This window comes from Delphinus delphis, chromosome 9, assembly GCF_949987515.2.
Source record: "Delphinus delphis chromosome 9, mDelDel1.2, whole genome shotgun sequence".
Taxonomy (NCBI): Eukaryota; Metazoa; Chordata; class Mammalia; order Artiodactyla; family Delphinidae; genus Delphinus; species Delphinus delphis.
This window is the reverse complement of record NC_082691.1, coordinates 61,190,344-61,210,494: the sequence shown is the minus strand read 5'-3', so window position 1 is coordinate 61,210,494 and position 20,151 is coordinate 61,190,344. Positions and strand designations below refer to the sequence as shown.

At 41.3% G+C, this 20,151-nt stretch overlaps 1 protein-coding gene across 4 annotated transcripts in view; it reads right to left on the bottom strand.

Annotated features, from left to right (window-relative positions):
• Positions 1-20,151, bottom strand: part of PLEKHA8 (pleckstrin homology domain containing A8) — a 115,621-nt gene that overhangs the window by 73,076 nt on the left and 22,394 nt on the right. For all 4 annotated transcript variants that reach the window (XM_060020665.1, XM_060020664.1, XM_060020666.1 and 1 more), the window contains exons 2-4: positions 4,759-4,875; positions 3,582-3,737; positions 1,740-1,864 (exon numbers count right to left, since the gene is read on the bottom strand). In XM_060020665.1, coding sequence (XP_059876648.1) covers positions 1,740-1,864; positions 3,582-3,737; positions 4,759-4,875 — 398 coding nt within the window. The remainder of the gene's footprint in view (positions 1-1,739; positions 1,865-3,581; positions 3,738-4,758; positions 4,876-20,151) is intronic.

The following is a 20,151-nucleotide window of genomic DNA, read 5'->3' as shown; positions in this document are numbered from 1 at the left end:
GCCAGAGCAGCTCACAGAACTAAAAGAAACATTTAACTTATTAGACTGCCAGTATATTATAAAAGCATATAACTCAGGAACAGCCAGATGGAAGAGATGCATAGGGCAAGGCATGTGGGAAGGGGCTTGGCGCGTCCATGCTCCCTGAGTATGCCACTCTCCCCAGTCAACACATATTCACCAACTCGGGAGCTCTCCAAACCCCATGCTGTGGGTTATGGAAGCTTCGTTAAATGGGCACGATTGATTAAATCATTGGCCAAGGGTGACTGAAGTCAATCTTCAGTCCCTCTCCCCTCCCAGGAGGGGAGGGGGTAGGAATGAAAGTTCCAACCCTCTAATCACTTGCTTGGGTCTACAGTCAACCAGAGCCTCTATCCTTAGTATTTTCCAATTAACATAACAAAGACACTTTTTATCACCTGGAAATTCCAAGGGTTATTTTTTGGAGCTCTGTGCCAAAAACTAGACAAAGACCAAACATATATTTCTTATTATAAATCACAATATCATAACCACAGTTTCATAAGCAAGTTCCCAAGGCACTTACTATAAACACTTCCTAGAATTAAACATTGCTGTGTTCACTTTTTCCCTTCCTACTAGAACAGGGCTTCTCTACCTTGGCATCACTGGCATTTGGGGCTGGCTTACTGGAGCAGGGGATATAGGGGGAGTGGCTCTCCTATCCATTGCAGATATTAAGCAGCGTCCGGCCTCTACCCCTTAGATGCCAACAGCACTCCCCCAGTAGTGACAACCAAAAGTGTCTCAGACGTTGCCCAATGTCTCCTGAGGAGCAAAACTGCTCTGGGTTGAGAATCAATGCTCTAGTCTCTAACATCCCAAAAGCAGGACTGAAGTGTTTTGGTACCCCTCCTATCTCCCTCCCGCAGCACAGTATCTTGTACACGATAGGCAGTTGCTGAATGAGTAAGAGAGACCCCCAAAAAGTGGGTGAAAGTGAGTTAAACCACCTTTATTAGAAAAACTTAGAGCACATATATTACTAGTAGCATAGTGATACACTACCTAAGAAAAGTAATTTAAAACCATTAATTATAATCTACAGATTCTTCATTTTGTGGGCACTGTTTTTCAGATAACTTCTCTGAGAGCAGAGCAGAGACCCCTCTCTGGTTAATGTGAACCATTCAACACATAGCTTAACACCAGATAGATCTTTTAATATATGTTTTAGAATGAGTAAATAACAATTTCATTAATAAATGATAAAAATCGCAATCCTTGCTGATGATGGAGAGAAATAAAGCTGTGTCTCTATCTTTGAAAGCACTAGTCTCTACTCAAGCAGAACATCTATTACGGTGAAATAAAATCCTGTTACAGTCTCATCAGAGGTGACAGACACATATTACTGACAGACATGATGCTGTCACCTTAGGAGCCACATGCGTAGTATAGAAATGGCTCTGCCAGACAGCTAAGGCTATATTTTAGAAAGTTATGCAAACTGGAGAGACACATATTTTAGTACATCAGTACTAAAGTTAAAAGTTCCAAAATTAGCAATTAATTAATCCTGAATTCATCCCAGGAAGGAAAACTATACGCTTCCATATGCTGAAATGCACACACTTCTTCTCTTTGTTGAAGTCTGTCACTTTTTTTCTCTGAAAAACAGTAAATTCCAAGGTAGGGATTATGTGAGAATAAGCAGCACCTGTAAGCAACATCTGGGGCTACTTGTCACGTGGCTAAGAAGAATGGTATTTTACCTCAGAATTGGACACACCAGTTGCGGTCACTTCTTTTGTTTTATCTACTTGCTGAACAAGAAGATCACAGTAGAGTCTTAGTTCCGACATTTTAGTTTTCAAGTTTTCAGTGTTTTCAGCAAACTCTAAATAACAAAATGATGAAAACGTAATTTAATTCCCAGAATAAATAACTGATATACTAGTTAGCATACTATACAGATAAGTGAAATATAATCTATGCCTAAAGTCAGATGTTTATAGTATGGGTTACAGATATGACATATTTGAAGTTATGGGAGCAAGAAAAAGAGAAGAAGGAGATTTCTAGTCTTCTGAAGTAATCTACATTATTTCTTGAGCCAACATATTTAATGATCACCAGTACAGGAAGAAGGAGACAGTATACCTCTGATCCACTTGTGTCAGAACTGGGAACAGTCAAGGGTTCAGGGTTTTGGTCTCAGTTCTGCCACAGTTTTCCTATCTGTAAAATGGGGTCACAGCTATCTATCCAGTGCTCAAAACTGGGAAACAGTGTTCTGTAACATGCAATTACCACTAATAAGACAGCTTGTGAATTCAGAGGACTGGTCCAGCATGCTGCCTGGCAAGGCGAACGGCACCCTCTGCACACCTGCTGCTCCTTCATTAGCACGGCATTCCAGCCATCCTGGCGCTGAGGGCTCGGCTACAATCGTAACTGCCTCTGCTTGCTTCTCCGTGAAAAAGCTGCACATTACCACCTGATCTGAGTCAGAGCTGACAGTGTCTAGAATTTGCTCTCGACTTAGCATTGAAAAACAACCAACAAATAGGTCATTTTACTGTGTCTACTTGAAGAGTTAAGCACATCTGCCATATGTGTCATGAGAAAGGTCCCCTGAAACACTTGTTCCCAGAGGCCCCTCTCTCCCACCAATCTTTTCAGGTGTACATTCGAGGCTGGGGGGCTGGGAAGGCAGAGCTCAGGCAGTAAGCCCTGGCACTCGTGACCCAGGCAAAATAGAAAGTTATGCCGTGGTTCTCAGGAGACCTAATGATGTTGAGTCAACGAGCATTAAGCAGCAGCAACCTGACAATTAAGTATCCATCTACCCCAGGAACAGGGCGGGGAAAGCGGGCTGTTACTGCAGGAAATACCACATCCAAGGCTTCTCTGGCTCAGCTACTCTTTACCAAAAGTCAACTTTGTGCCAGACGAGGTACCTCATGGTAATCCTTCTAAGATAGGTCATTACCTCTTTTCAAAATATAAGGAAACTGAAGATTAGAGAGGTTAAGTGACCTATGTCAAGGTCACAAAGCCATGATTTGAACCCAGTTGTATCTGGCTCCAAAACCTGCATTCTTTCTACTATGACATGCTAAGAAAGAAGAGTCAGGTATAGACTGTTTAAGGTCCACTGAGATATACAGCACTTGCATGATATAAAAAGCTGGCTATGGGGGCCTCCCTGGGGGCGCAGTGGTTGAGAATCTGCCTGCCAAAGCAGGGGACACTGGTTCGAGCCCTGGTCTGGGAAGATCCCACATGCCGCGGAGCAACTAGGCCCGTGAGCCATGGCCGCTGGAGCCTGCGCGTCCAGAGCCTGTGCTCCGCAACAAGAGAGGCAGCGATAGTGAGAGGCCGGCACACCGCGATGAAGAGTGGCCGCAACTAGAGAAAGCCCTCACACAGAAACGAAGACCCAACACAGCCAAAAATAAATAAATAAAATACTGAATACATAACTACTTTAAAAAAAAGAAAAAAAGCTGGCTATGGCTAGGTGGTCAGAAGGAAGATAACAAATATGGGAACCCAGAGATGCCACTAGGTGATTCCCAGGGTTCCCAGTCCAGAGGACAATCAATACTTGCCTTTTTCTTTCTGGGTCCTACTGTCTGTCAGGCAAGCCTTGGCTGACCCCAAGGCTACCAGCCACCGTTGTCTCTCAGCCACACTTCTGGCCTTCAGGTAGAAATATTGTTCCCCAGGGATTATCAGGTCCATGCGTGTGTTATCTACAGAATGAACTGGGAGCAAGACATAGAGAGGTCAGAAACCCAGAAAAGCCCTATCTGGGTAGCCTCCACTCCACCCAAATTCTTGAGCTTAACTGGCACGCCAGTCACTGAGAGCTTCTTCCAAGAGAGGATGTCAGCCCTTACTACTTCTCCTGGTTTATTTATCTCTTCCTAGAGGTCTCTGCTAATGGAGAGGGAAAACTCTGCAATTGGCTCCAAGGTCTCACCAGGACTTTGGCCTAAAAAAGAATCACTTAAATCTCCTTAGGATCATTTATAAGAGGAGAGAGGAAAAATCTCTCTTCTGGTGTGTGTGTGTGTAAAGTATGCTGCTCTGCGGCCAAAAAGGCTTGATGCAAACAAGTAAGGATGTGCTCTTTATCTCCTTGGGTTATTGAAAAGCAATCAAGAACACAATAGTTTTCCTTTCTACTTTCCTTCACTAGTCTTATCAAAAATGTGAGAATTCCCTTAGAACACTTTAGGAGAAGAAACAAGCAAGCCACACTCTCCTTCACCCCCCAAGCCTCATGCCCCAAATTCCCTTCTAGTCGGTTTCTGAGCCACATCCTCTCAGCATGTCTCAAGATTCTCAAAACCAAGAAGAAAAGGCTATTTGTAGGTCTGTCAGGTGTTTGCTTGTTTAGTTTTGAGCATGGTGGTGGTGGTGAGAAGGTGTGTATGCGTCGTGATTTAAACACAGAAGTGTTTGATGTTGCAATAAAAAGACAAATAAGCTTAGCAAACTGCCACAAGCCCGAGGTGAGCAGGTGACCAAGGAATGAGCACTACATGTGTGGTTACTAAGCACATTGCTCTCATTTATTCTGACTACCTCGAAACCAAGCTCCTTGTAAAAACTCGCTGCAGTTTTAGGTCTTACTTGTAAGACTTTTTCTGGGGGACGTAACATTATATATCTTTATACTATGGGAGCAGCAAAGAAAGGCACACAGAAGCCAGTGGTTTTTTTTATTTTGGGGGAGAAACAGAAAGAAAAATAAAACCTGCAAGTGTCTTGGCTTCTCACCTTGAATTTCACACACCGCCATCTGAATGCTCCCTTTGCAACCTTTCCAAGCATCTTCAGGAGAATCATAATAAGATAATATTCCCCCACAGAGAAGGAACCACCGAGGCTGCCAACCTGAAAACAGAAGCAAGAGCATGGTCTCAATGACTGCTTCCCAGGACATAGGAATAGGACCTAACAAAGGATGCTGGATTCTAGCTCCAAGGAACTTACATTCTGGGGGAAAATTCTAAGGGAAAGAAATAAGTTAGAAAAGATCTGTATGTTTGATCTCATTTTTGCATAGAAGTCTGGAAGGATCAGCAATAAATATGGTGATGATTCTCTAGGTAATGGGATTACTTATGATTTTTATTCCTTTTTCCCCCTAATACAGTACTAGTAATCTTTGATTTTTACTTTTTCTAAGATAAAAGATTATTATTTTCCAAAGATTATTGTTAACATACTTGCTCTCCTCCCCTCTGGTTAAGGAAAATTATTTCAAACCTAGAAATGCGATAAAAGATTATGCTGCCCTTTCAACATCATACGTAGTGCTGTCTAATAAGCCTGCCTAGGGTCATATGTTCCCTAAGGAAAGATAACTTTAAACTTACTATTTGGTATTGATCCACTGAAATGGAATAATCTTAAAACATTCAAGGGCTTAACTACTTTTACTTCACAGTATTTCAGGGGACGAACCATATTCAGTGGAAACACACGTCTTATCTAGTCCTCTTACACAACCTATGTTCTAGTCAAACCAAACTTACTTGCTGTGTGCCTGCCTCAGGGCTTTTGCTCAAACTGGATCTTCCTAAAATGTCATCCCTGACTACCTCTGCATAAGCCTTGTCAGTCTCCTCATCAGATGTATTTTTTCCTTCTCTGAAATGCCATAGGCTTTTAAGGATACATTTTCTCACTAGACTCTTCTACAGCTGAGACAGCTGGAGCGAAGGCTGGTAGGCGCTTTGCGCAGAGCCCCAAGGGCTGGCTCAGGTACATACCTGATGGGCCCTTGGGAATTGATCCACACCAGCTAAATACGTAAGTCACCAACTGATGTCACAGTAGTATTTTTAGGGAACCACTAACTGAAACCGCCCACCCTGGCCAGGCAGAATAATAACTGCTTGCATGAGTTATCTCACAACAGGAGGTCTCAATAAGAAACACGGAACTGACCAGCTACCACCAGCTGGCAGAAATCGGGAGGGGCCAAAAGGAGGGAGGAGATGCCAGCCATAATATGTCCTGCCGATGTCCCAGAAACCCTGACGCTGGAAACCACCTTGACTGAGAGATGCGTGTGTCACCAGGAATTGGACCAAATATGGGCACAAGCAAGATGACTGGCCAGAGACAACCCGGCAAGCTAACCCCATTACCATAAAACCTGAGATGTGAGCTACGTGGCAGAGCAGTTCTCCTGGGTTTCCTTTGCCCGCTGCTCTCCTCCCAGGGGGCCACTTCCCAATAAAGTCTTTTGCTTTGTCAGCATGTGTGTCTCCTCGGACAATTCATTCCCGGGTGTTAGACAAGAGCCCACTCTTGGGCCCTGGATGGGGTTCCCCTTCTGGTAACAGCATCAATTTATTACGTTATAACAGAAGATTAGTACGCTGCCTGGAGCACCCATAGCCTAAGATCATAGTTCGGGGAAACTTACATTTTTAATCAGGAGGCTGAATGGTCAGCACTAAATCTAAGCTCAGGCACAGGAGTTAGGTGGCAAGCGAGATGTTTCACTCATCATTTATTTCATCAGGGTCTGCTTTCTAGGAACCAGAACACTCAGGCCTGCTCAGGTACCACATCTCTCACTTCCTTAAACAAAACTGGATAAAGACCAATTCTCAATATCCACCCTCATACCAGTCACTGAAATACCCTTCCCTATAAGCCTTCTCAATCAAAGATGAGTAATGTATTCTACAACTATGGCTTATGTTCCTCTTATTCCATCTTATACTGGGGACTTCCTTCCCAACGATGAACCTAGACCCTTTACTGGACATCAGGAGCCCCACGGCCTTATCTCAACACTCCCACAAGTTGATTACTGGCTAGAAAACCTCTTGGGGTGAACTTGAACATTTTATTTCAGAAGGTGATGCTTCCTGACCTTGGCTTCAAATTTTACGGAAACACAAACCCGAGGGCTACTATTCTTGGCACAAACATTACAATCCAGGAAATCAAACTGATCATCAGATTGTCTTGTTGAGTAGCTAATCAACACTCCTGGAGTCAGATATTATTAGTGATATTTTAGCCCTTTGCAAGAGAGTCATTATTTATACCTTATGCCATCTCCCCTCACTGAAACAGAAGAATCAATTCCTAAGAATCTGAGAAACGGAAAGGGCCTTTGAAATCACCTAGTCCAACCAGCTCATTTTACAGAGAAGGAAACCAATCCCAGGTAGATTAAGTGACCTATCTAAAGTCACACAGGAAGTACACAACAGAGTTGGGAAGAAAACTATGTCTTTCTAACACTGTCCCTCCTGGCATAACAACCCCCAAACCTTGACTCCCCATTGCTAGAAAGCTATCCTGGTATAGAACAGTAGCATCTTCTCCCTTACAGCTCAACTTCCATGATTATGTTTGGTGTGAACACTCTCCAAATCCACTATGACTCTCAAGTAGAGGGAGTTCAGCATACCCTCAATCATCATATTTTATAATTTAGGACCCCATCTGTATTAGTCTTGGTTCTCCAAAGAAACAGAACCAATAATATGTATGTATATCTATATATAATTTATTATAAGGAATTTTCTCATGCAATTATAGAGGCTGCAAAATTCCAAGATCTGCAGTCAGCAAGCTAGAGAATCAGGAGAGCCAATTTGTAATTCCAGTCCAAAAGTCATCAGGCTTGAGACCCAAGAAGAGCCAGTGTTTCACTGAGACTGAGAAAACCGGAAAAGACCGATATCCCAGCTCAACAATCAAGCAGGAGGAGCTACCCCTTACTCAGCCTTTTTGTTCTACTTAGGTCTCCAACTGACTGGATGAGATCCACTCACACTAGGGAAAGCGATTTACTTTACTCAGTCTATCAGTTCAAATGTTAATCTCATCCAGAAACACCCTCAGACACACCCAGAATGATGTTAGGTCAAATGTCTGGGCACCCCATGGCCCAGGCAAGTTGACACAAAAAATTAACCATCACATACCATTAATTTGAAGATAAACTAAAATATTTGCATGTGATGTGACCGACAAGGCTTAATTTCCAAAATACACAAATAGCTCATACAACTCAATAACAAAAAACAAACAACCCAATCAAAAAATGGGCAGAAGACCTAAACAGTCATTTCTCCATAGAAGACATACAGATGACCAATAGGCACATGAAAAGATGCTCAATATCACTAATTATGAGAGAAATGCAAATCAAAACTACCATGAGGTGTCACCTCACACCAGTCAGAATGGCCATCATTAAAAAGTCTACAAATAATAAATGCTGGAGAGGGTGTGGAGAAAAGGGAACCCTGCTACACTGATGGTGGGAATGTAAATTGGTGCAGCCACTATGGAAAACAGTATGGGGGTTTCTTAAAAAACTAAAAACAGAGTTACTGTATGATCCAGCAATCCCACTCCTGGGCATATATCTGGAAAAGACTCTAATTCAAAAAGCTACATGCACCCCTATGTTCACAGCAGCACTATTTACAATAGCCAAGACATGGAAGCAACCTAAATGTCCATCGACTGATGAATGGATAAAGAAGATGTGGTGTGTGTACACACACACACACACACACACACACACACACACACACACACAAAGGAATACTCAGCCATAAAAAAGAATGAAAAAATTCCATTTACAGCTACACGGATGGACCTAGAGATTATCATACTAAGTGAAGTAAATCAGACAGAGAAAGACAAATATCATATGATATCACTTATGTGTGAAATCTAAAATAAGATACGAATGAACTTACAAAACAGTAATAGACATAGAAAACAAACTTATGGTTATCAAAGGGTTATCAAAGGGGGAGGGATAAATTAGGAGTTTGGGATTAGCAGATGCAAACTACTGTATAGAAAATAGATAGGGCTTCCCTGGTGGTGCAGTGGTTGAGAGTCCGCCTGCCAATGCAGGGGACACGGGTTCGTGCCCCGGTCTGGGAGGATCCCACATGCCGCGGAGCGGCTGGGCCCGTGAGCCATGGCCGCTGAGCCTGCGCGTCCGGAGCCTGTGCTCCGCAACGGGAGAGGCCACAGCAGTGAGAGGCCCGCGTACCGCAAAAAAAAAAAAAAAAAAAAAAAAAAAGAAAATAGATAAACAACAAGGTCCTAATGTATAGCACAGGGAATTGTATTCAATATCTCTTCTAACAACCTATAATGGAAAAGAATATGAAAAAGAAAATATATATATATATAACTGAGTCACTTTGCTGTATACCAGAAACTAACACATTGTAAATCAATTATACTTCAAGTAAAAAAAAAACAAAAAATAACCTGCCCATTAAGCAATGACATGATACTCATTCTCAGATGCTTCATGACTTCAGAGCTGTTGGAATGTGAAAAAAAATGCCTAAAAATTGAAAAAATGTGGTACAAACTAGGTTTATCTTACAGGAATCTGAAAAATGTTAAATAACCCAAACACACACACACACACACACACACGCACAGCACAGCTGCAATATATTTTAAAAGTAGCTTGTAAATGATAATAGTAACTGAAATAATACCTTCTCTGTAATAGGTTCTGTATTTACCTAGGAAAAGTTATAATGACACTAGAAGAGTTTCAATTATTTTATTCTGTAGTTTGTAACTATAAAAACTATGACCAAGAAAAACTTCTCCTTAAAGCATAAAGTTCCTAGAATTTCAGAAGGCATGTTAAGAGACCACAGACGTCTCATTCCCATTATCTGAGATTTAATGGCAGAGCAATGGAGAGTCCAGAGTAATGTAGAGACACACTGCTCTTTCACAATGTACACTCCTGGGAAGCTCAGATACAGCTCAGGAATGATGCATGAATTGCATGAGAAAAGAGGCATCATGATGAAGAGGCCATTAATGCACTTCCTGTTTTAAATTAATCTGCTGTTACCTCGGTTTGGGTGATGGCTAATTTCATGTACGAACTTGACTGGTCTACCAGATGCTCAGATAGCTGGTAAACCATTATTTCCGGGTGTGTCTGTGAGGGGGTCTCTGGGAGATATTAGCATTTGGATCAGCAGACAGTAAAGATTGCCATCAACAATGCGGGTGGATATCATCCAATCTAATGAGGGCCTGAGTAGAACAGAAAGGCAGAGGAAGGGTGAATCTCCTCTCTGTGCCTGAGCTGCAACATCCATCTTCTCCTGCCCTGGACACTGATGCTCCTCATTCTTGGGCTCTTAGACTCAGACCAGGACTTGAACCATCCACCACCCTCGATTCTCAGGCCTGTAAACTCAGACTGAATTGTGTTATCAGCCTTCCTGGTTCTCCAGCCTGCTGAGAAAAGACTGTAGGACTTCACAGTCTCCGTAACTGCATGAGCCAATTCCTATCATAAATCTCCTCATATGTATATATATGGTTCTGTTTCTCTGGAGAACCCTAATACACTTGAAAATGATAAAATATTCAAGGTAACCAAAGAGCAGATGAAAACTGGGGGTCTATACCAGTCCCTGATCCATTCAATTACCATCAGACTATCTTCCTGTCCAACCCTACTCCCTTTTTTTTGCCATCCCTTACCAGACATGGAAAGTGGTGTCAGCCAAACTCCCCGCTTAGAAGATTAGACAAGAAACTTCCATGAGCAGGGAAAAGTTTTAGCTCATATAAGCTACTGCTGCCAGGGATGGGCTAGGGGGTTAAAGTACTTAAATGCCAATTTCACATATTTTGTATTATCTTGGATTATTTCACTATAGAAGGTACAGTGGACATTTATTTTTGGCAACCCAGCATCCACCTCCTACATTTCTGTTCCTGAAAACCTCCTTCTGCACACTCTATCCATGTAGTTAGGGTTGGGCTGACTAGCCCCAGGTGGGCCTATGATTCAGGCTTAAATGGAGCTTCACATCCCCTTTCCTCAATGATATGTTCCAAGACAGGCAAGGGACCCAACCAGAAATAATTCTGGGACTTTTGCTGGGACTGGGGAAAGGTGGAGAGAAATGGAGACTGTCTCTCTTTTTTCTTTGGTCTCAAAGATGTTTACCTGGAGCTGCTGGAAGTCATTTTGCCATCACATGGACCTAAACATGATCGACACATACAAGGAAAGCGGGTGGGAGGATCTGAGGGAGGCAGGGAAAGGAAGCAAATCTAGATGACATTTTTTGAACACTTCGATCAGACTGTGTAATACCTATAGATAAGATACCCTCTGGACTTTTTAGTTACATGGACTAATAGATGTCCATTTTTCACTTCAACCCTGAGTTGGATTTTTCTTTAATATTTTTAAGGTATCACATGATTATCTCACTAAATGTATAAAAAGCATTTGACAGAATCTAATACCCTTTCATAATAAAAACTCTTAACAAACTAGGTATAGAAGGGAACTTCTTCAACCTGATAAAGGCATCTACAAAAACCCCACAGCTAACATCACACCCAATGACAAAAGACTGGATGTTTTTCCCCTGAGATCAGGAGTAAGATAAAGATGCTTGCTTTCACCACTTCTATTTAACACTGTATTGGAGGTCCTAGCCAGGGCAATTAGACTACAAAAGGCATCCAGAGAGGAAGGGAAGAAGCAAATCTACCTCTTCACAGACATGCTCCTGTATATTAAAAAAAAAAAAAAAAAAGGAATCCACTTAAAAAACTATTAGAATAAATGAGTTCAGCAAAGTTGCAAGATATAAGACCAATACATGCGGAAGACCTTCAAGATGGCAAAGGAGTAAGATGTGCAGATCACCTTCCTCCTCACAAATACATCAAAAATACATCTACATCTGGAACAGCTCCTACAGAACACCTACTGAACGCTGGCAGAAGACCTCAGACCTCCCAAAAGGCAAGAAACTCTGCATGTACCTGGGTAGGGCAAAAGGAAAAATAGACACAAAAGAAAAGACATGTGACCTGCATGTCTGCGAGGGAGCTGTGAAGGAGGAAAACTTTCCACACACTAGGAGTCCCCCTCACTGGTGGAGACAAGGGGTGGCGGGGTGGGGGAGGCTTTGGAGCCACGGAGGAGAGTGCAGTAACAGGGGTGCAGAGGGCAAAGCAGAGAGATTCCCGCACAGAGGATCGGTGCCGACCAGCACTCACCAGCCTGAGAGGCTTGTCTTCTCACCTGCCGGGGTGGCTGGGGGCTGGGAGCTGAGGCTCGGGCTTTGGAGGTCGGATACCAGGGAGAGGACTGGGGCTGGCTGCGTGAACACAGCCTGAAGAGGGCTAGTGCGCCACAGCTAGCCGGGAGGGAGTCCAGGAAAAAGTCTCAAACTGCCTAAGAGTAAAGAGACCACTGTTTCGGGGTGCGCGAGGAGAGGGGATTCAGAGCACCGCCTAAACGAGCTCAAGAGATGGGCGCTAGCCGCGTCTATCAGTGCGGACCCCAGAGACGGGCATGAGACACTAAGGCTGCTGCTGCAGCCACCAAGAAGCCTGTGTGGAAGCACAAGTCGCTATCCGCACCTCCGTTCCCGGGAGCCTGTGCAGCCCGCCACTGCCAGGGTCCTGTGACCCAGGTACAACTTCTCCGGGAGAACACATGGCATGTCTCAGGTTGGTGCAACATCACGCTGGCCTCTGCCGCCACATGGTCGCCCCGCATTCCGTACCCTGCCCTCCACCCTGAGTGAGGCAGAGGCCCCTAATCAGCTGCTCCTTTAACCCCCTGCTGTCTGAGTGAAGAACAGACACACTTAGAAGACCTACACGCAGAGGCGTGTCCAAAACCAAAGCTGAACCCCGGGAGCTGTGCGAACAAAGAAGAGAAAGGGAAATCTCTCCCAGCAGCCTCGGGAGCAGTGGATTAAATCTCCACAATCAACTTGATGTACTCTGCATCTGTGGAATACCTGAATAGACAACGAATCATCCCAAATTGAGGAGGTGGGCTTTGGGAGCAGCTGTAGACTTTGGGTTTGCTTTCTGCATCTAATTTGTTTCTGGCTTTATGTTTATCTTACTTTAGTATTTAGAGACTATCATCATTAGTAGATTTGTTTATTGATTTGGTTTCTCTCTTTCTTTTTTTTATATATATATTTTTCTTTTTCTCTTTTTGTGAGTGTGTATGTGCATGCTTCTTTGTGGGATTCTGTCTGTATAGGTGTGCTTTTACCATTAGTCCCAGGGTTCTGTCTGTCCGTTTTCTTTTAGTATAGTTTTTAGCACTTGTTATCACTGGTGGATTTGTTTATTGGTTTGGCTGCTCTCTTCTTATTTTTTTAAATTACTTTTTAAAATTTTAATCATTTAAAAAATTTTTGACTTTAATAATTTTATTTATTTATTTATTTTTCTTTTTTTTTCTCCCTTTTCTTCTGAGCCATGTGGCTGACAGAGTCTTGGTGCTACAGCAGGGTGTCAGGCCTGAGCCTCTGAGGTGGGAGAGCCAAGTTCAGGACACTGGTCCCCCAGAGACCTCCCGGGCCCTCATACTATCAATCGGCGAAAGCTCACCCACAGACCTCCGTCTCAACACTAAGACCCAGCTCCAGTCAATGACCAGCAATCTCCACTGCAGGACACCCCATGCCAAACAACTAGAAAGACAGGAACACAACCCCACCCATTGGCAGAGAGGCTGCCTAAAATCATACTAAGTTCACAGAAACCCAAAAACACACCACCAGATGTGGTCCTGCCCACGATAAAGACAAGTACTAGCCTCATCCACCAGAACACAGGCACTAGTCCCCTCCACCAGGAAGCCTACACAATGCACTGAACCAACCTTACCCACTGCAGGCAGACACCAAAAACAATGGGAACTACGAACCTGCAGCCTGCGAAAAGGAGACCCCAAACACAGTAAGTTAAGCAAAATGAGAAGACAGAGAAATACACAGCAGATGAAGGAGCAAGGTGAAAACCCACCAGACCAAATGAAGAGGAAATAGGCAGTCTACCTGAAAAAGAATTCAGAGTAATGACAGTAAAGATGATCCAAAATCTTGGAAATAGAATGGAGAAAATACAAGAAACGTTTAACAAGGACCTAGAAGAACGAAAGAGCAAACAAACAATGATGAACAACACAATAACTGAAATTTAAAATGCTCTACAAGGAATCAATAGCAGAATAACTGAGGCAGAGAACGGATAAGTGACGTGGAAGATAAAATAGTGGAAATAACTACCGCAGAGCAGAATAAAAAAGAATTAAAAGAATTGAGGATAGGGGCTTCCCTGGTGGCACAGTGGTTGAGAGTCCGCCTGCCGATGCAGGGGACACGGGTTCATGCCCCGGTCTAGGAAGATTCCACATGCTGCGGAGCGGCTAGGCCCATGAGCCATGGCTGCTGAGCCTGCACATCTGGAGCCTGTGCTCCGCAATGGGAGAGGCCACAACAGTGAGAGGCCCGTGTACCACAAAAAAAAAAAAAAAAAAAAAAGAATTGAGGACAGTCTCGGAGACCTCTGGGACAACATTAAATGCACCAGCATTCGAATTATAGGGGTCCCAGAAGAAGAAGAGAAAAAGAAAGGTACTGAGAAAATATTTGAAGAAATTATAGTTGAAAATTTCCCTAATATGGGAAAGGAACTGGTTAATCAAGTCCAGGAAGCGCAGAGAGTCCCATGCAGGATAAATCCAAGGAGAAACAAGCCAAGACACATATTAATCAAACTATCAAAAATTAAATACAAAGAAAAAATATTAAAAGCAGCAAGGGAAAAACAACAAATAACACACAAGGGAATCCCCATAAGGTTAACAGCTGATCTTTCAGCAGAAACTCTGCAAGCCAGAAGGGAGTGGCAGGACATATTTAAAGTGATGAAAGGCAAAAACCGACAACCAAGATTACTCTACCCAGCAAGGCTCTCATTCAGATTCGATGGAGAAATTAAAACCTTTACAGAAAAGCAAAAGCTAACAGAATTCAGCATCACAGACCAGCTTCACAACAAATGCTAAAGGAACTTCTCCAGGCAGGAAACACAAGGAAAAGACCTACAATAACAAACCCAAAACAATTAAGAAAATGGTAATTGGAACATACATATCGATAGTTACCTGAAATGTAAATGGATTAAATGCTCCAACCAAAAGACATAGACTGGCTGAATGGATACAAAAACAAGACCTGTATATATGCTGTCTACAAGAGACCAACTTCAGACCCAGGGACACATACAGACTGAAAGTGAGGGGATGGAAAAAGATATTCTATGCAAATGGAAATCAAAAGAAAGCTGGAGTAGAAATTCTTATATCAGACAAAATAGACTTTAAAATAAATACTATTACAAGAGACAAAGAAGGACATTACATAATGATCACGGGATCAATCCAAGAAAAAGATATAAGAATTGTAAATATTTATGAACCCAACATAGAAGCACCTCAATACATAGGACAAATGCTAACAGCTATTAAAGAGGAAACCGACAGTAACACACTAATAGAAGGGGACTTTAACAGCCCACTTTCACCAATGGACAGATCATCCAAAATGAAAATAAATAAGGAAACAAGCTTTAAATGACATATTAAAGAAGATGGACTTAACTGATATTTATAGGACATCCCATCCAAAAACAACAGAATACATTTTCTTCTCAAGTGCTCATGGAACATTTGCCAGGACAGATCATATCTTGGATCACAAATCAAGCTTTGGTAAACTTACGAAAACCGAAATCACATCAAATATCTTTTCCGACCACAATGCTATGAGACTAGACATCGATTACAGGAAAAAAACTGTAAAAAATACAAAAACATGGGGGCTAAACAATACATTACTTAATAACCAAGAAATCACTGAAGAAATCAAAGAGGAAATAAAAAAATACCTAAAAACAAATGATAATGAGAACATGATGGCCCAAAACCTATGGGCTGCAGCAAAAGCAGTTCTAAGAGGGAAGTTTATAGCAATACAATCCTACCTCAAAAAACAAGAAACATCTTCAATAAACAACCTAACCTTACACCGAAACCAATTAGAGAAAGAAAAAAAAAGAAACCCAAAGTTAGCAGAAGGAAAGCAATCATAAATATCAGATCAGAAATAAATGAAAAAGAAATGAAGGAAACGATGGCAAAGATCAATAAAATTAAAAGCTGGTTCTTTGAAAAGATAAAAAAAAAAATTGATAAACCATTAGCCAGATTCATCAAGTAAAAAAGGGAGAAGACTCAATAGAATTAGAAATGAAAGGAGAAGTAACAACTGACGCTGCAGAAATACAAAGGATCATGAGAGATTACTACAAGCAACTACATGCCAATAAAATGAACAACCTGGAAGAAATGGACAAATTCTTAGAAAAGCACAACCTTCCGAGACTGAACCAGGAAGAAATAGAAAATAGGAACAGACTAATCACAGCACTGAAATTGAAACTGTGATTAAACATCTTCCAACAAACAAAAGCCCAGGACCAGATGGCTTCACAGGCGAATTCTATCAAACATTTAGAGAACAGCTAACACCTACCCTTCTCAAACTTCCAAAATACAGCAGAGGGAGGAACACTCCCAAACTCATTCTACAAGGCCACCATCACTCTGATACCAAAACCAGACAAAGATGTCACAAAAAAAGAAAACTACAGGCCAATATCACTGATGAACAGATGCAAAAATCCTCAACAAAATACTAGCAAACAGAATCCAACAGCACATTAAAAGGATCAAGTGGGGTTTATCCCAGGAATACAAGGATTCTTCAATATATTCAATTCAATCAATGTGTTAAACCATATTAACAAATTGAAGGATAAAAACCATATGATAATCTCAATAGATGCAGAAAAAGCTTTTGACAAAATTCAACACGTATGTATGATAAAAAACCTAGATAGTAGGAAAAGAGGGAACTTACCTCAACATAATAAAGGCCATATGACAAACCCACAGCCAACATACTTCTCAATGGTAAAAAACTGAAACCATTTCCACTAAGATCAGGAACAAGACAAGGTTGTCCACTTTCACCACTATTATTCAATAAAGTTTTGGAAGTCTTAGCCACAGCAATCAGAGAAGAAAAAGAAATAAAAGGAATCCCAATCGGAAAAGAAGAAGTAAAACTGTCACTGTTTGCAGATGACATGATACTACACGTAGAGAATCCTAAAGATGCTACCAGAAAATTACTAGAGCTAAACAATGAATTTGGTAAAGTAGCGGGATACAAAATTAATGCACAGAAATCTCTTGCATTCCTATACACTAATGATGAAAAATCTGAAATAGAAATTAAAGAAACACTCTCTTTTACCACTGCAACAAAAGGAACTAAATACCTAGGAATAAACCTACCTAAGGAGACAAAAGATCTGTATGCGGAAAACTATAAGACACTGATGAAAGAAATTAAAGATGATACAAGTAGATGGAGAGATATACCATGTTTTTAGATTGGAAGAATCAACATTGTGAGAATGACTATACTACCCAAAGCAATCTAAGATTCAATGCAATCCCTATCAAACTACCACTGGCATTTTTCACAGAACTAGAACAAAAAATTTCACAATTTGTATGGAAACGCAAAAGACCCCGAAGAGCCAAAGCAATCTTGAGAACGAAAAACGGAGCTGGAGGAATCAGGCTCCCTGACTTCAGACTATACTACAAAGTTACAGTAATCAGACAATATGGTACTGGCACAAAAACAGAAATATAGATCAATGGAACAGGATAGAAAGCACAGAGATAAACCCAGACACATATAGTCACCTTATCTTTGATAAAAGAGGCAAGAATATACAATGGAGAAAAGACAGCCTCTTCAATAAGTGGTGCTGGGAAAACTGGACAGCTACAGGTAAAAAGAATGAAATTAGAACACTCCCTAACACCATACACAAAAATAAACTCAAAATGGATTAGAAACCTAAATGTAAGGCCAGACACTATCAAACTCTTAAAGGAAAACATAGGCAGAACACTCTATGACATAAATCACAGCAAGATCCTTTTTGACCCACCTCCTAGAGAAAGGGAAATAAAAACAAAAATAAATAAATTGGGCCTAATGAAACTTAAAAGGTTTTGCACAGCAAAGGAAACCATAAAGACGAAAAGACAACCCTCAAAATGGGAGAAAATATTTGCAAATGAAGCAAGTGACAAAGGATTAATCTCCAAATATTCAAGCAGCTCATGCAGCTCAATATCAAAAAAACAAACAACCCAAACCAAAAATGGTCAGAAGACCTAAATAGACATTTCTCCAAAGAAGATATACAGCCTGCCAACAAACACATGACAGGATGCTCAACATCACTAATCATTAGAGAAATGCAAATCAAAACTGCAATGATGTATCACTTCACACCAGTCAGAATGGCCATCATCAAAAAGTCTACAAAGAATAAATGCTGGAGAGGGTGTGGAGAAAAGGGAAACCTCTTGCACTGTTGTTGGGAATGTAAATTGATACAGCCACTATGGAGAACAGTATGGAGGTTCCTTAAAAAACTAAAAATAGAACTACCATATGACCCACCAATCCCACTACTGGGCATATACCCTGAGAAAACCATAATTCAAAAAGAGTCATGTACCATCATGTTCATTGCAGCACTATTTACAATAGCCAGGACATGGAAGCAACCTAAGTGTCCACTGACAGATGAATGGATAAAGAATGGCACATATATACAATGCAATATTACTGAGCCATAAAGAGAAATGAAATTGAGTTATTTGTAATGAGGTGGATGGACCTAGAGTCTGTCATACAGAGTGAAATAAGTCAGAAAGAGAAAAACAAATACTGTATGCTAACACATATATATGGAATCTAAAAAAAATAGTCTGAAAAACCTAGGGGCAGGACAGGAATAAACACGCAGACGTGGAGAGTGGACTTGAGGACACGGGGAGCGGGAAGTGTGGGCTGGGACGAGGTGAGAGAGTGGCATGGACATATATATTACCAAATGTAGAATGGATGGCTGGTGGGAAGCAGCTGCTTAGCACAGGGAGATCAGCTCGGTGCTTTGTGACCACCTAGAGGGTTGGGATGGGGAGGCTGGGAGGGAGACGCAAGAGGGAGGGGATACGGGGATATGTGTATATGTATGGCTGATTCACTTTGTTATACAGCAGAAGCTAACGCACCATTGTAGAGCAATTATACTGTAATAAAGATATTGGGGAGAAGAAAAGATCAATATACACATATCAATTGTACTTCTATATAGTTGCAATGAACAATCTGAAAATGAAATTAAGAATATAATTTCAGGACTTCCCATGTGGCACAGTGGTTAAGAATCCGCCTGCCAATGCAGGGGACACGGGTTTGATCCCTGGTCGGGGAAGATCCCACATGCCGTGGAGCAACTAAGCCCATGCGCCACAACTACTGAGCCTGTGCTCTAGAGCCAGCGAGCCACAACTATTGAGCCTGCGCACCACAATTACTGAAGCCTGCGTGCCTAGAGCCCGTGCTCCACAACAATAGAAGCCACCACAATGAGAAGCCCACACACTACAATGAAGAGTAGCCCCTGCTCTGCACAACTAGAGAAAGCCCACGCACAGCAACGAAGACCCAACACAGCCCAAAATAAATAAAATTTTTAAAAATTTTGAAAAGAAAATAATTTCATTTACAATATCAAAAAGAACATAACAGGAATAAACTTAATAAAAGAAGTGTAAAACTTATACTCTGATAACTACAAAACATTATTCAAAGAAATTAAAGATTTGAAGATCATTATTCTGAAACTGTTAACAGCTTGCTTTTTTCTCACGTAGTGCAAATGTCTTTTTATACTTAATTGACAGCAATTGTTTGCAAGTCATTTTTCAGTTCAAGTAATGTTGAACAGTATGTATTTTTTCAATGAGCACAATTTTCTTTAAAAAATGCACTTATATTTGGATCTACAATGGCATAGCTCATGTTGGTTTTGCACTATATTTTCTTCCTTTTTTATTTCACAATAGTCACCATTTTAAAATCAAAATTTCTAAATAGAGATGCCCTTATTTCTTTAAAGATCCAAACCAAAAAAGGTGATTACTTGTGAGTCATACTCATGTCTGACTGTAGCTTTCCTTATTTTTTACTCAGCAGTCTTGTGACAAGTAGCTCATCCAAACACATCACTTAAAAAAATTAAAAAACTATTCCATTTAAAAGACACTTAAATTTTTTAGTATTTATTTTAAAATTTATGCATAGTGAAATTTCTTCTTTGGTTAACAGTTCTGTGCTTTGATAA